Raw genomic sequence first — 12,726 nt, forward strand, 5'->3', positions numbered from 1 at the left:
TAACAAGCGCATTCACGAAAAAAAGAACAGTTGTTGCACCAATGTGTACCTAACCATAAACATCAATGCCTTTCTTTAAAATCAATACAGAAGTATATATTTTTAAACCTGCTTATTTAGTTAATATTGCCTGCTAACATGAATTTATGTTAACTAGGGAAATCGTGTCACTTCTCTTGCGTTCCGTGCAAGCAGAGTCAGGGTATATGCAGCAGTTTGGGCCGTCTGGCTCATTGCGAACTATGTGAAGACCATTTCTTCCTAACAAAGACCGTAATTAATTTGCCAGAATTATACATAATTATGACATAACATTGAAGGTTGTGCAATGTAACAGCAATATTTAGACTTAGGGATGCCATCCATTAGCTAAAATACGGAACGGTTCCGTATTTCACTGAAAGTGAAACGTTTTGTTTTCGAAATGATAGTTTCCGGATTCGACCATATTAAATGACCAAAGGCTCGTATTTCTGTGTGTTATTATGTTATAATTAAGTATATGATTTGATATTTGATAGAGCAGTCTGACTGAGCTGTGATAGGCAGCAGCAGGCTCGTAAGCATTCATTCAAACAGCACTTTCGTGCATTGCCAGCAGCTCTTCGCTGTGCTTCAAGCATTGAGCTGTTTTATGACTTCAAGCCTATCAACTCCCGAGATTAGGCTGGTGTAACCGATGTGAAATGGCTAGCTAGTTTGCGGGGTGCGCGCTAATAGCATTTCAATCGGTGAAGTCACTCGCTCTGAAACCTTGCAGTAGTTGTTCCCCTTGCTCTGCAAGGGCCGCGGCTTTTGTGGAGTGATGGGTAACGATGCTTCGAGGGTGGCTGTTGTCGATGTGTTCCTGGTTCGAGCCCAGGTAGGGGCGAGGAGAGGGACGGAAGCTATACTGTTACACTGGCAATACTAAAGTGCCTATAAGAACATCCAATAGTCAAAGGTATATGAAATACAAACGGTATAGAGAGAAATAGTCCTATAATAACTACAACCTAAAACTTCCTACCTGGGAATATTGAAGACTCATGTTAAAAGGAACCACCAGCTTTCATATGTTCTGAGCAAGGAACTTAAACGTTTTTTTACATGGCACATATTGCACTTTTACTTTCTTCTCCAACACTTTGTTTTTGCATTATTTAAACCAAATTTAACATGTTTCATTGTATATTTGAGGCTAAATAGATTTTTATTGATGTATTATATTAAGTTAATAAAAGTGTTCATTCAGTATTGTTGTAATTGTCATTATTACAAACTAATAAATAGGCCGATTAATCGGTATCACCTTTTTTTGGTCGTCCAATAAATCGGTATCGGCGTTGAAAAATCATAATTGGTCGACCTTTACTCCGTACACCATACTTCACAGTTGGGATGAGGTTGATGTTGGCGTGCTTTTTTTTTCTTCACATAGTGTTGTGTTTCTTCAAAAAAAAACTCAACTGTAGTTTCATTTGTCCACAGAATATTTTGCCAGTAGCGCTGTGGAACATCCAGGTGCACTTTTGCAAACTTCAGACGTGCAGCAATGTTTTTTTTTTACATCAGTGGCGTTTTCAGTGGCGTGCACCCGTGAAACCATTCTTGTTTAGTGTTTTGCGTATCGTAGACTCGTCAACAGAGGTGTTAGCATGTTCCAGAGATTTTGATAAGTCTTTAGCTGACACTCTAGGATTCTTCTTAACCTCATTGAGCATTCTGCACTGTGCTCTTGCAGTCCTCTTTGCAGGACGGCCACTCATAGGGAGAGTAGCAACAGTGCTGAACTTTCTCCATATAGTCAATTCGTCTTACCGTGGATTGATGAACATCACGGCTTTTAAAGATACTTTTGTAACCCTTTGCAGCTTTATGCAAGTCAACAATTCTTCATCTTAGGTCTTCTGAGATCTCTTTTGATCGAGGCATGGTTCACATCAGGCAATGCTTCCTGTGAATAGCAAACTCAAATTTTGTGAGTGTTTTTTATAGGGCAAGGCAGCTCAAACCAACATCGCCAATCTCATCTCATTGATTGATTGGACTCCAGGTTAGCTAACCCCTGACTCCAATTAGCTTCTGGTGAAGTCATTAGCCTAGGGGTTCACATACTTTTTCCAACCTACACTGTGAATGTTTAAATGATGTATTCAATATAGACAAGAAAAATACAATAATTTGTTTGTTATTAGTTTAAGCACACTATGTTTATATGTTGTTGTGACTTAGATGAACAGATTAAGTTATATGTCCAATTTATGCAGAAATCCAGGTAATTCCAAAGGGTTCACATACTTTTTCTTGCCACTTTACATTAGCAATTACATTTACTTTTGATACTTAAGTATATTTAAAACCAAATACTTTTAGACTTTTACTCAAGTAGTATTTTACTAGGTGACTTCACTTTTACTGGAGTAATTTTCTATTAAGGTATCTTTACTTTTACTCCAGTATGACGTTTGGATACTTTTTCCATCACTGGTCTATACGTAGTAGCAATTTATACTGAACAAAAATATAGACGCAACATGCAACAATTTCAACGTTTTTACTGAGTTACAGTTCATATAAGGAAATAAGTCAATTGAAATACATTCATTAGGCCCTAATCTATGAATTTCACATGACTGGGCAGGGGTGCAGCCATGGGTGGGCCTGGGAGGGCATAGGCCCACCACTTGGGAGCCAGGCCCACCCACTGGAGAGCCAGACTTAGCTAATCAGAATGAGTTTTTCCCCACAAAAGGGCTTTATTACAGACAGAAATACTCCTCAGCTCCCCCCCTTCCCTCCCCCTCCCCCCAAGACAATCCCACAGGTGAAGCCGTACGTGGAGGTCCTGGGCTGGCGTGGTTATACGAGGTCTGCGGTTGTGAGGCTGTTTGGACGTACTGCCAAATTCTCTAAAACAACATTGGAAGCAGCTTATGGTTGACAAATTAACATTAAATTATCTGGCAACAGCTCTAGTGGACATTCCTGCAGACAGCATGCCAATTTCACACTCCCTTGAGACTTCTGTGGCATTGTGTTGTGTGCCAAAATTGCACATTTTAAAGTGGCCTTTTATTGTCCCCAGCACAAGGAGCACCTGTGTAATGATCATGCTGTTTAATCAGCTTCTTGATAGGCCACACCTGTCAGGTGGATCGATTATCTTGGCAAAGGAGAAACGCTGACTAACAGGGATGTAACATGTGTGCACACAAATTTAGAGAAATAAGCTTTTTGTGAGTATGGAGTATTTTTTATTTCAGCTGATGAAACTTGGGACCAACACTTTACAACAGTGTAGCTTGGGGACAAGGTTAATACAGACACACATGCCAACCTCCTGTCCTGAACCCACGTCCATTCTGTCTTAGTCAGTGTGAGTATACATCTTACTGAACTCAAACTACAGTCTCTCCAAAGCTCTGTGGAGTCTGGGCATACTGATACTATGACTCCCACAGCTCTAATGAGCACTATCAGTGCTGGACTCTGCCAGAGGCTGTACTTCAAAATCGCACAGAGTTCATTAATTAAGAGACACTTTCAATGAGATAGCTAGCAAGGTGTGTAAGGTCATACTGGGACTGCATATTTTAATAGACAGTAAACAAGACTTCAGGGATTCACCAAAAACACCAAATACCTCTCTAGAGCCATGGTAACGTAATTGATTTGTGAAAGTAAGCTATTGCAAATGTTTCGAAATATAAGGCTATTAACATTAGGCTAAATGATTGATCCATTTGTAAAACACAGTTTAATACGTTTATCATAATGTAGCCTACAGTACGTTCACCGTTGGAGGTGTATTTTCGAGGCTATATCTCAGTTGATCAAAAGTGGCATTCTGATTTATGGTGTGGTGATGATTTAACCAATTACTGATGAGCATCAACACCAGCTCCGGAAAACTCTGGAACCAGACGAATCAGAGTCGGTTGATGATGGAGTAAATGCAGCATCCCCTGAACAATCACAGCAGAAAAGCTGCGTATCTCGATCGAATTACATGAATCATAAATTTAACACAATATCACCACTTACATTCTTACAGAAACCGTAAGAGTAGCTCGCGACCACAATTGACGAAGCTAAAACTTCACGCCCGCTACGATTAAGGGTTTCTAAACAAACGTACCTTTTCCTCGCGTAAAATGTAGAATGGCAGGATTCCGATGTGATGGCCTGGTCACAAAACTTCCAAGCATTACATCTAGCTTTCTAGTTTTCTACGTTTGTGTTGTGTCCGACTTCTGTCTTTTCCAAGTGAACGGGCTGTCTGTCTATTCGCTGCGTCTTCGGGGTCCAGTATAGGGCTCCCACCTCCGACGTCTTGGTGAAGTACAGTTAGGCCTGCACTGCTCCGAGTGCCCCTTTTCACTTTGTCTACCAATGGAAATATTGCATAATTGGCAACAACTTTAAAATGTTCCCCTATAAACATTTTTTTTTGTCATTGTTTATTTGAAAAAAATCGATTGTAGTCTGCACTGTTGCATTTCTCTAGTGAGGCGGTTTTGCCAAAACATTGCAAGTAAATAAACTGTCATCATTGGAGACAGGACTGACAGAGGTATTGTCTTCCCTGTAGACTTTGTACTTTTCCCACCTAGGTGAGTGTGAGGGGACTCAAGCTTGTGCCTGTCTGTATGGCCTCATCTGAGACAGAACAATATAGTGTTATAGTGGTGCATGATGTCTGTGTAGCAACACTTAATTTAGAGCACCCACCCTGATAGAAGGAAAGTTGGCATTAAAGCTGTAAAAAATGGTTTTGCTTCATCATCATGCAATACATACAGTATGGGGGATTAATGGAATCAATGGGGAATGGATGAACCAGTCATATTGAGGTATGGTTCTGGGACCACTATAGTGACAAACTGATACACGTAAAAACAACCTAAACACACACGATTGAATCCTTATTACTTTATGAAATTGTAGTTTTATTTTTACAAATAGTAGACCAATGCATTTCCCAATAAAACAGTGTCCATCCCACAGAGCTCTAATACAAATCATTTTCAACACTGACATTTTATGGACAAATGGAGAGAGATATTTTACTTTTAGTCTAAGTTTGGATGATTAATAATGACATATGATTGGGAATGGAATTAATTACACCAATAAACACCACATAGAGCAGGGTTTCCCAAACTTGGTCCTGCCCCCCCAGGTGTACATTTAGTTTTTTGCCCTAGCGCGACACAGCTGATTCAAATAACCAACTCATCATCAAGCTTTGATTATTTGAATTCGCTGTGTAGTGCTAGGGGGAAAAAACTAAATATGCACCCGGGGACCGAGTTTGGGAAACCCTGACAGACGAGCAGCAAACGCAAAATGGTGTCTAAGTTTAGGTTCAAAATAAATGGGCAGTAAATCCCCAAAAATATGTTTTAAATACATACATTGAACGATAAACATGGAAAAACCCTACTTCTCATAAAATTACTGACAGTGAACCACTATGTGCAACTGCCCCTATAAATCCCCAAATAAAGTACATCCCACCAGCCCCAATAAATATACTACCAGGATAAATACATATGTCTCCAGACCCAACCACTGGGGAGGGGAGGGAGAAAGAGAGAATAAACGGGGTTGGGTGCTCTAATCGTCCTCAATAACACATTTTTTCTCAATAAGGTAACAGTTCGATTTTAAATCTGTCAACTGATTCATGCTCATTTTATAAAGGTCCCATTCATCTACTAAAATAACACTAACTTTTAACTACATCAATTATATGGGATCATACAGTATGTAGTGGATTTTGCATTTATTAAATTAAATAATGTTGAGGGCTACAGGAAATGTCATGATGAGCCAGATATGGCCCCCCGGCCGCTACTTGAGTATCTACCTTATACATGTCTGTTCACCTAACTACAGTAAAGACAAGCTCTGTATGTAGAGAACATTTCAATCTGAGATTTCATGAAAAATTATACCTCCTTTCAAGTCAACATGCATTCTCCCATGATGCACTTTGTTTGACCAAAATATGATAAAATAAAGCTTATATTCCCATTAACACAATTACCTCTGTCAATAAATGTCATAATCAGATAAATCAATCTTTTAAAACTACCAAAAATATCTACATCTGATAGAATAGATTCTTTCTCCGTTTTCCTCTGTTCTTCACTCCTGGGGGCGGGTCAGATCTAGACTGTGTGGGCGTGTTTCTTGCACAGAGCCTTGTCCTTTTTAGAGAAGAAGGCTTGGCCCTCCAAACTGGTGCTGCAGACCTAGGAAATGACCGACAGACAGTACAGTAATATCAATGCTACAATCTTTCTATTCCACATCTATCTCCCACCATGACTCCATCACTCGCTCCATGCAGGCCTGACTTACTGCACATACGAAGCAGGTATCATGCCAGGTGAATCCCAACGCCTCCAGAAACTTGTCTCCTGCCTCGATGGGGAAGTCACAACCATGGCAACTGGTACCAAAGAGTTGGTAATAATCTGGGTGGAAGAGAGTCAGTCATATGTTACTTTCATGATTTGATCCATTTCAAAGTCGTGTTCATTCCCGAAACACCTTGCTCGCTGTGACCTCTCACCTCTTTCGCAGTATGGCAGCCCGTCCTCCATGTGGAAGGTGTTGTTTCTGATTGGCTGCTGGCAGGATGCACACAGGAAGCAGTACACATGCCAGGTCTGCTTCAGGGCATTGATGACTTCCTGTAAAAAAAAAAAAAAAAAAAGAGATTATGACAGTAATATAATTTCCTATAATGTCCTCATTTGATTTCAATATGTGCCCGTGGATTTGGAGAGGAAGACGATTGAGCAAGGTGGACATGTATGTCACTCACCCCCAGGACCTTCTGCTTGCAGCTGGTGCAGGTAGGGGCAAAGAACTCTTCATAGCAGTGAGCACAGTACACTGTTCCCCTCTCCTCCACAAAGCCAGACTCCACCAGAGACGCGTGGCAGTGGGAACAGTTAAACTCCTCAGGGTGCCACGACATGCCCATGGCCACCAGGAACGGACCTCTGTGGATAACAGGAAGTGGGCAGGATAAAATTAACTTTAAATTCAATATGTCAGATACATATGAGAGGGACTAAACTAATCAGAAGTGAACCCACCGGATTACGCTGCGTCCAAAATTCCCAATTTCCCATACTGACAGTCGTTATGTACCTGATGACCTTGTCACAGTGGCCACACATGGGTGTGCGTGTTCCTGCTGCGATGTGTTCGGCCCGCTGCACCAGGGAGTCCTGGTCCTTGGGGTGCGCCTGGGGAGCAGGGCGGTCAGGACCTTTGGGTACCGGTGCAGTGTTGCTGACCCGACCAAAAGAGGGCGCCGCTCCACCCTTAGGGAAACCTAAAGCAACAGAAAAAACAGCATGGGTCAGTTGTTTCATTCACACCATATAAACAAATCACATCCATCTGAGCTATAGAAAAACATTCTAACGTTTGTGCCATGTGATCAGAACAATCACAACATACAGACAAACATCTTGATCATTCAATGACCAATGAGAATTGTGGCTGTATTTCCACGCCTGTGTGCATTGCTAGCTAACCCTAAAGAAACGTTAGCTCAGGTGTGGGTGGGCAGGTGTGATCAGGTATGCATGAGTATGCTGCATGCTGACAGAATGCGTCACATCTAGCTGTGACCTCCCTGTCTTATGCATAGGCCAGCTGTGTCGGCAGATCCACCCCACCCAAACAAAGGATACATTTTCTTCCACCACGGGGGAAAAATATATATTCCCAGAGCCAAAGGAGACACCTGGCAAAATAATCCCCCACTCCTCTCCGAACAAAACGTGGAGAGGAAACACAATCCTCCCCTTCTTACCCTTCTCCTCTGAACAAAACGTGGAGAGGAAACACAATCCTCCGCTTCTTACCCCTCTCCTCTCCGAACAAAACGTGGAGAGGAAACACAATCCTCCCCTTCTTACCCCTCTCCTCGCTGAACAAAACGTGGAGAGGAAACACAATCCTCCCCTTCTTACCCCTCTCCTCGCTGAACAAAACGTGGAGAGGAAACACAATCCTCCCCTTCTTACCCTTCTCTCTGAACAAAACGTGGAGAGGAAACACAATCCTCCCCTTCTTACCCTTCTCCTCTGAACAAAACGTGGAGAGGAAACACAATCCTCCCCTTCTTACCCTTCTCCTCTCTGAACAAAACGTGGAGAGGAAACACAATCCTCCCCTTCTTACCCTTCTCCTCTCTGAACAAAACGTGGAGAGGAAACACAATCCTCCCCTTCTTACCCCTCTCCTCGCTGGCTACAGAGACATCCAAGCGGGGTCAGATATGTCTGCCCTCAGAGGGGGGTGAGAAGGGGGTGAGGGGTGGAGGTGGACAGAGACTATTGAAAAACAGGACCAGAATCAAAGAGTGGCGGACTGAGGGGTCAGGAAGCAAGTGACCCCTCGATTTCCTCGTGACGGAGTGCAAACAAACTGAATAAACATGACTGGGGACTGGCAGAGAAGTGAGAAGAGATCCATGGGAAAGACGGAGAGACAGACAGAGAGGGAAAGACACAGAGACAGACAGAGAGGAGTATAAACAGTACATGAGACTATCACTGTGTGTTGGCACTATGCTCTAAGTAACTACTGAAGAGGCTTTGGGCAGGCTGCACGGTCGGGAACACTGAAGATCTATATATCTCTGTTCCACTTGAACCACAGCAGGGCTGCCAAACCCCGGGTCCAGGCCCATAAAACCACAACTTCAACCACGTCTGGTTAAGTCGGTCTTTTAAAACGTCCTGTTGAGACCATGTCTGAAGACAGCAGTAGCTAGCCCAGTCCAAGGGCTTAGGGGACATGTTCTTGGATGGCACAGTGACAGGGGGGCATGGTGAGGGGAGAGGGATGTAGGCTGGATAGATGAGTCATGGCCACACATCTCTGGCTGATAAACATCTGGGAGATGTATCCGCTCTGGAATCTATGCTGGCTGGATTTTACACAGATGGCTCTGACACAACACCCCCCCCCTCCCTCTCTCGCACACACACACAAACAACAACACAAATCATGTCCTGCCTGCTGCTATGAAAATCGCCATGAAAAACATTACATGTTTTTCACACTCAATAATGTGTTAGCACTAGCAGGGGGAATGGTAGAATCATACATAATACAGCATACATCTGGCCTGGTTCCACACGGTCAGTATGAGGTATATGTTTGTGAACACAAGGTCAAGTAAGCGTTAATCTGATACATACTATATCTAACAGAGAGGTGCCTGTGGTGGCGTATACACCCCCTTTCAACAGCTCTCACTTAAGAGGTCCCCGCGAGGAGGCAGTGGGTAAGCAAGCACAGGACCTCTCTAGCCTCACACAGTTCTGTTTAGGCCCTGTATATATACACATATATAGCATACTGCAGTCTTAGTCATCTTAGTAATGACTCCCCAACTCAAGGCCCGTCGGGCAAATATTTACTCCAAGGCAGCTACAGTCCTCACATACACTGAATCTCCTGTTTAAAGAGCAGAACATCTAATATATAATTCTCAATTTCACACAATCTATTTAACTCCGGAATCGTGGAAAAAAGAGGCAATAATTTGAGCCCATTAGCTGAATACCGCACGTTTTATAGAGCTCGTAATGTTCAAGAGCTGTTTGTAACAGAGGCATTACGATGAAGAGCCGTGTGTAACAGAGGCATTACGATGAAGAGCCGTGTGTAAGAGGCATTACGATGAAGAGCCGTGTGTAACAGAGGCATTACGATGAAGAGCCGTGTGTAACAGAGGCATTACGATGAAGAGCCGTGTGTAACAGAGGCATTATGTTGCTCTAATCAAAGCACTGATTAATATTCAGGTTTTACAGTAACAGCAGGCGTCTGCCCCCTGTAGGTCAAAATGAACTACTACAGATGATGTCACCTTGAGATATTGACACCACGGTTGCCTGTCTGAGTCAAGGCAAAACGCCAAGGGGTTAATGAAGACACCACATGCTATACAAGCATTTATCTATATCAGCATTCTTCTCCTAAAAAAATATTTGTGTAAAGGGTAGAGCTCTCATAACTTCCATAAATAAAATACATGATTTGCATTTCTGCCATTTCTGTTCAAAAAGGCTGCAGTAAACCTACGCTTGTAGTATAGATCTAGTCTTTTCTTAACAGCAGGACACACTCAATAACAGAAGCGAGAACAAGACGTGAGTGAAACTAACCACAGAATCCTCTGGAGCGACAGCGAGAGGAAGACAGTAGGGGTAGTGTCAGGGTGTCTAAGATTACCTGCTGAAGCTCCAGCTGGCCAGGAGGGTTTGATCTGGGCAGAGGGGGTCTTGAAGGTGGGTGGGGGGACACCGGTACCGTTCCTGGGGGCTCCTGGGACTTTGGTCATGGTCTTCACTGATGTGACGTGAGCACTGGGCAGGGCATCCTCAACAACCTCTCTGGAGAACAGAAAGGTCATTGTTTCACTGAAACATACAGGCACCCACAAACACAACCGCATGCACACACACACACACACACACACACACACCATCATAGAAATGTTTTCACTTTATAGTATTTGGCTCATAATAAACCCAGTAGCGATGAAGTTCTTAAGGTCTGGTGTTTACTCATGACTATCCACATGGCCAGGCTGTGCAAACTGATGCCTGTCCGTCTCATCCTCAGGCCCGGTTTGTTATGGCAACCTCAGCCATGGTTACAGTACAGTAGGCGTTCCATCCAGGACTCAGAACACATCTCAGCTGTTGGAATCACATTCTATCATTCTATCACAACACACTTCCCTAAAACCTAAAAAACTATAGACTTCACTGTCTTCTGCTATAGCTGCACTCTCTCCACACCTAACTCCAATATAAAGCATGTGGTTCTCCTCCTGTTCGAGAACATGTTTAAGGTGAAATTATGTGCAGACCACACCCAAAAATAGCAAAATAGTTGTTGGAAATACAAGTGCATCGGAAGGGCTGTTTTGAAGACATAAAACCAGGCTAATTATGATAGGCACGATTGAGTCATATCCAGCAGAGGCACTAACCAGGCACAATCAATTAGCAGGAAGTTCAGTGACACACTCAACCAATCAGGCCAATTATGGGGAGAGTTGATTGGATTAAAAGCTGTGTCTGATGAAAACCATGGCCAGATTGATCCAATAAGGATACATGATACAGCCCAGTGTCCAGATGGCACAGCAATAAGTAAACAGGAAAACAATTAGTGTTGGCACCGTCTCTCTCTCCCTCTCCTCCTCTCCACCCTCTCTATCTGTGAAATGTTGTATGCAGTGGAGCTGCTCATAAGTGGCCTGCTGCCTATTTTGCTGGTCTTTCTGTCTCTGCAATGTTGTCGTCGATGACATATTGATGGTTCTATAAATAATGCTCGTCTTTAGTGCTTGAGCCATGATGGTTAGGTCTGTACTTGTGTTCAGCGTATCAAGGTATCATCCCAGCTGTTTACAAAAGGAAGCTGGTTAAAATCCCAGGTGAGAAGCACTTGCCCTTAGGAAAATAACGGAGTCTGACTTTCTCCAGGTCATATCCAGTTCTATGAATGTTTGTCAGCTACACTGTATTTAAAAATGTGCCTTGACAACACTGCCCTCTACTGGTGATACATATAAATTGCTACTAGCTCAAGTAGAGAACTAACTGTACTGTATTTTACCTTTATTTAACTAGGCAAGTCAGTTAAGAACAAATTCTTATTTACAATGACGGCCTACCCCGAACGACGCTGGGATAATTGTGCGCCGCCCCATGGGACTCCCATTCACGTCCGGATTTGATACAGCCTGGATTCGACCAGGGACTGTAGTGAAGACCTCTTGCACTGACATAGTGCCTTAGACCGCTGTGCCACTCGGGAGCTAAGCTCTTAGGAGCTTCCTATGTGTCCTTTGAATAAACTGCTCGTTAGCCATTGGATAAGTACGCCTCATTAGTCTATTAGCTGTGTAGATAAAGTGTTAAGATACTTCCCAGGAGACAATCGGAAGAAGAAGGGGACAGGAAATAAAGGATATAACTTTATTTAGATGCAAGCAGCAACAATCTTCAAGCATAACTATGGTTAGTGAAGAAAATGAAACAAAATGAAGATAAAATACAAAGATAGTCATGTAGAAGGAAAGGTAGAGAACTAAGTTGGAGACTTCACTGAATAGACACACAAAACTAAAACAAACCTATACTACGTCGATAAATCAAATTCAATCAATCATAGTATATTACACACAAGCCATCTCATGCAGACACATACGGTATACAAAGAGGATACAGGTACCTGACAAAATAATGGAAACACGAGTGAATGAGGGATACAAAGTATATTGAAAGCAGTTAATTAAGCAATTAACATCCCATCATGCTTAGGGTCATGAATAAAAATTCTGGGCAGGCCACTATTTTGGCTACCATGGCTAATCCCCAGTGGTGGGCCGTCAGGGCCAGCAAGGCCTTCTCTTCTGGCCTAAACATCATCAGAATATAATTTGTTTTTTAAATATATTTTCCCACAAATATGTATTAAATTATTCCCCAGAGTAAGAGTTACTCTTCATTTCATAGCTTTCCTCTTGGTTGCACTGCTTCCAGCCCCAGGTTGAGATTTGGAGGGCTGGTCTTTATGTTAGATCTTTTATCCAATCATATTCGGCCATCATGTGTTGCCAGGGGTCTAAAATCTGCCCTCAGGCCTTCAGAATCAACAGTGCGGGCGCTTGTAGCTTATAGT

At 42.8% G+C, this 12,726-nt stretch overlaps 2 protein-coding genes across 3 annotated transcripts in view; both read right to left on the bottom strand.

The window, feature by feature from the left end:
- Positions 1-4,777, bottom strand: part of bmpr1bb (bone morphogenetic protein receptor, type IBb) — a 119,889-nt gene extending 115,112 nt beyond the window's left edge. Inside the window, exon 1 of the mRNA XM_038971327.1 lies at positions 4,121-4,777. The gene's annotated coding sequence lies outside the window, so the exon portion shown is untranslated. The remainder of the gene's footprint in view (positions 1-4,120) is intronic.
- Positions 4,778-4,910: 133 nt separating this feature from the next.
- The window catches only part of pdlim5b (PDZ and LIM domain 5b), a 74,312-nt gene continuing 66,496 nt past the window's right edge, over positions 4,911-12,726 (bottom strand). For both annotated transcript variants that reach the window (XM_038971326.1, XM_038971325.1), the window contains exons 8-13: positions 10,261-10,421; positions 7,153-7,339; positions 6,821-7,001; positions 6,566-6,686; positions 6,352-6,467; positions 4,911-6,242 (exon numbers count right to left, since the gene is read on the bottom strand). In XM_038971326.1, coding sequence (XP_038827254.1) covers positions 6,159-6,242; positions 6,352-6,467; positions 6,566-6,686; positions 6,821-7,001; positions 7,153-7,339; positions 10,261-10,421 — 850 coding nt within the window. In that variant the 3' untranslated portion in view covers positions 4,911-6,158. The remainder of the gene's footprint in view (positions 6,243-6,351; positions 6,468-6,565; positions 6,687-6,820; positions 7,002-7,152; positions 7,340-10,260; positions 10,422-12,726) is intronic.

Source organism: Salvelinus namaycush, chromosome 31 (genome assembly GCF_016432855.1).
Source record: "Salvelinus namaycush isolate Seneca chromosome 31, SaNama_1.0, whole genome shotgun sequence".
Taxonomy (NCBI): domain Eukaryota; kingdom Metazoa; phylum Chordata; class Actinopteri; order Salmoniformes; family Salmonidae; genus Salvelinus; species Salvelinus namaycush.